At 65.3% G+C, this 1,354-nt stretch overlaps 1 protein-coding gene across 1 annotated transcript; it reads left to right on the forward strand.

The window, feature by feature from the left end:
* Positions 1-322: 322 nt before the first annotated feature.
* EMIHUDRAFT_258260 (hypothetical protein) lies at positions 323-899 on the forward strand (the record flags this gene model as incomplete). Its single annotated transcript, XM_005760830.1, has 2 exons — positions 323-657; positions 695-899. The coding sequence occupies 2 exons, from the start codon at positions 323-325 to the stop codon at positions 897-899; spliced, it is 540 nt and encodes a 179-aa protein (XP_005760887.1).
* Between the last annotated feature and the right edge of the window lie 455 nt (positions 900-1,354).

Genomic DNA, 1,354 nt, shown 5'->3' on the forward strand with positions numbered 1-1,354 from the left:
CGGATTTTTGCCCCAAAGAGGGGGACGGGGATTTTTTTCGAAGCTTGGGAGAAGGCCGACCTCAACCCCGGGGCTCAATAATGGCCCCCAGAGGCAAGCTACCTCGCTGGGGCCCACACGGTGAAGGCACACACCGGCGCTCAGGGCGATGACACAACCAGAATTCCTTCAGGCACTCCGCCGCTCGTGCCCCCCTCTTGTCGTCACCTACCGCGGCTCTAAACGTTAGAGGGCCCACAGCGTCCTAATCTAAAATCTGAGGATTAAGGATTCAGGCATCGCTTTAGTGAGGCCAAAGTGAGTTTATGGATGGGTGAGAACGATGCGCGACACGAGGAGGCACGCGGACCGACTCGTCGGCGACTCTGCTGCACGCCGTAAGGCGGAGAAGAAGGCTGCGGCGGCGGCTGCGAGCGAGGCCGAGCGTGCGGACTACCCGCACGCGCAGCTGCGCGAGAACGTCGAGTTCGTCATGGACGGCCTGGAGGCTGCGACGCAGGCGGCGCGCAACCCAGCGGGGTCCAATATTCAGGTCGCCTACTCGCTGCCTCCCGAGGGGGGCAGCGGGTTCGGCGACCTGGTGTACGCCACGGTCCCTCTGGGCTCCGTGGCGACCAAGGTCGCCCGGGACTGGCTCGCCAACGAGCTCTACGAGCCGTCCCGGGGCGGCAAAATTGATGCGGCCTGCAGGCAGGGACCGAAAGGTCGCCGACCTGATCACGGCTGCCGGCGCCTCGGCGCCGGCCGACGCCGTGTTCGGCGGCATGTTCGCGACGGGCGAGACGCCCCGCTCGACGACCTCCGCCTCCGAGGCGGACGAGGGCGACGGCGCCGGCGGCGATGGCGGGACCGGCTTCGACCTGTTCGGGCCGGACCCCACCCCCATGGAGGACCTTTGAGGCCCTCCCCAGTCTCACCCCACCTTACCTCTGCCCCCCCCCCTCCCCCCATCCCTCTGCCTCCCATAGGGCAGGATAGCACTAGCATATGCGCCTAGTGCGCACACTGGGCCCACATAGATGTGACCCGCCCGCTCGAGTGCGGCGTCCGGATGCTAGTGCTTGAGAAGACACCACAAACGCGGCACGGCCCGTTTTGGATATCTGCGGAGGTTCTGTCTTAGCACACACAGTGAGTCATTCGGAGTCATTCGATGGCCAGAGTGCGATTGTGTGTGCGCGCGGGAGTTGGTTTTTGTCGGGAGGGAGGGGCAGGCTGCTCACCCACGTGCACCGGGCCAGTGCTTGCACTTTGAATGCCGTGGGGCTCCTGCCCGTGTCCGGGCGTGGAGATGCGAGGGTCGCCCCCCCTTGCCCCACCACTTTGTGTGTGTGGAGAAATCTACCTTAGCCAC

The sequence above is a fragment of the Emiliania huxleyi genome (genome assembly GCF_000372725.1).
Source record: "Emiliania huxleyi CCMP1516 unplaced genomic scaffold EMIHUscaffold_7371, whole genome shotgun sequence".
NCBI classification, from domain to species: Eukaryota; Haptophyta; order Isochrysidales; family Noelaerhabdaceae; genus Emiliania; species Emiliania huxleyi.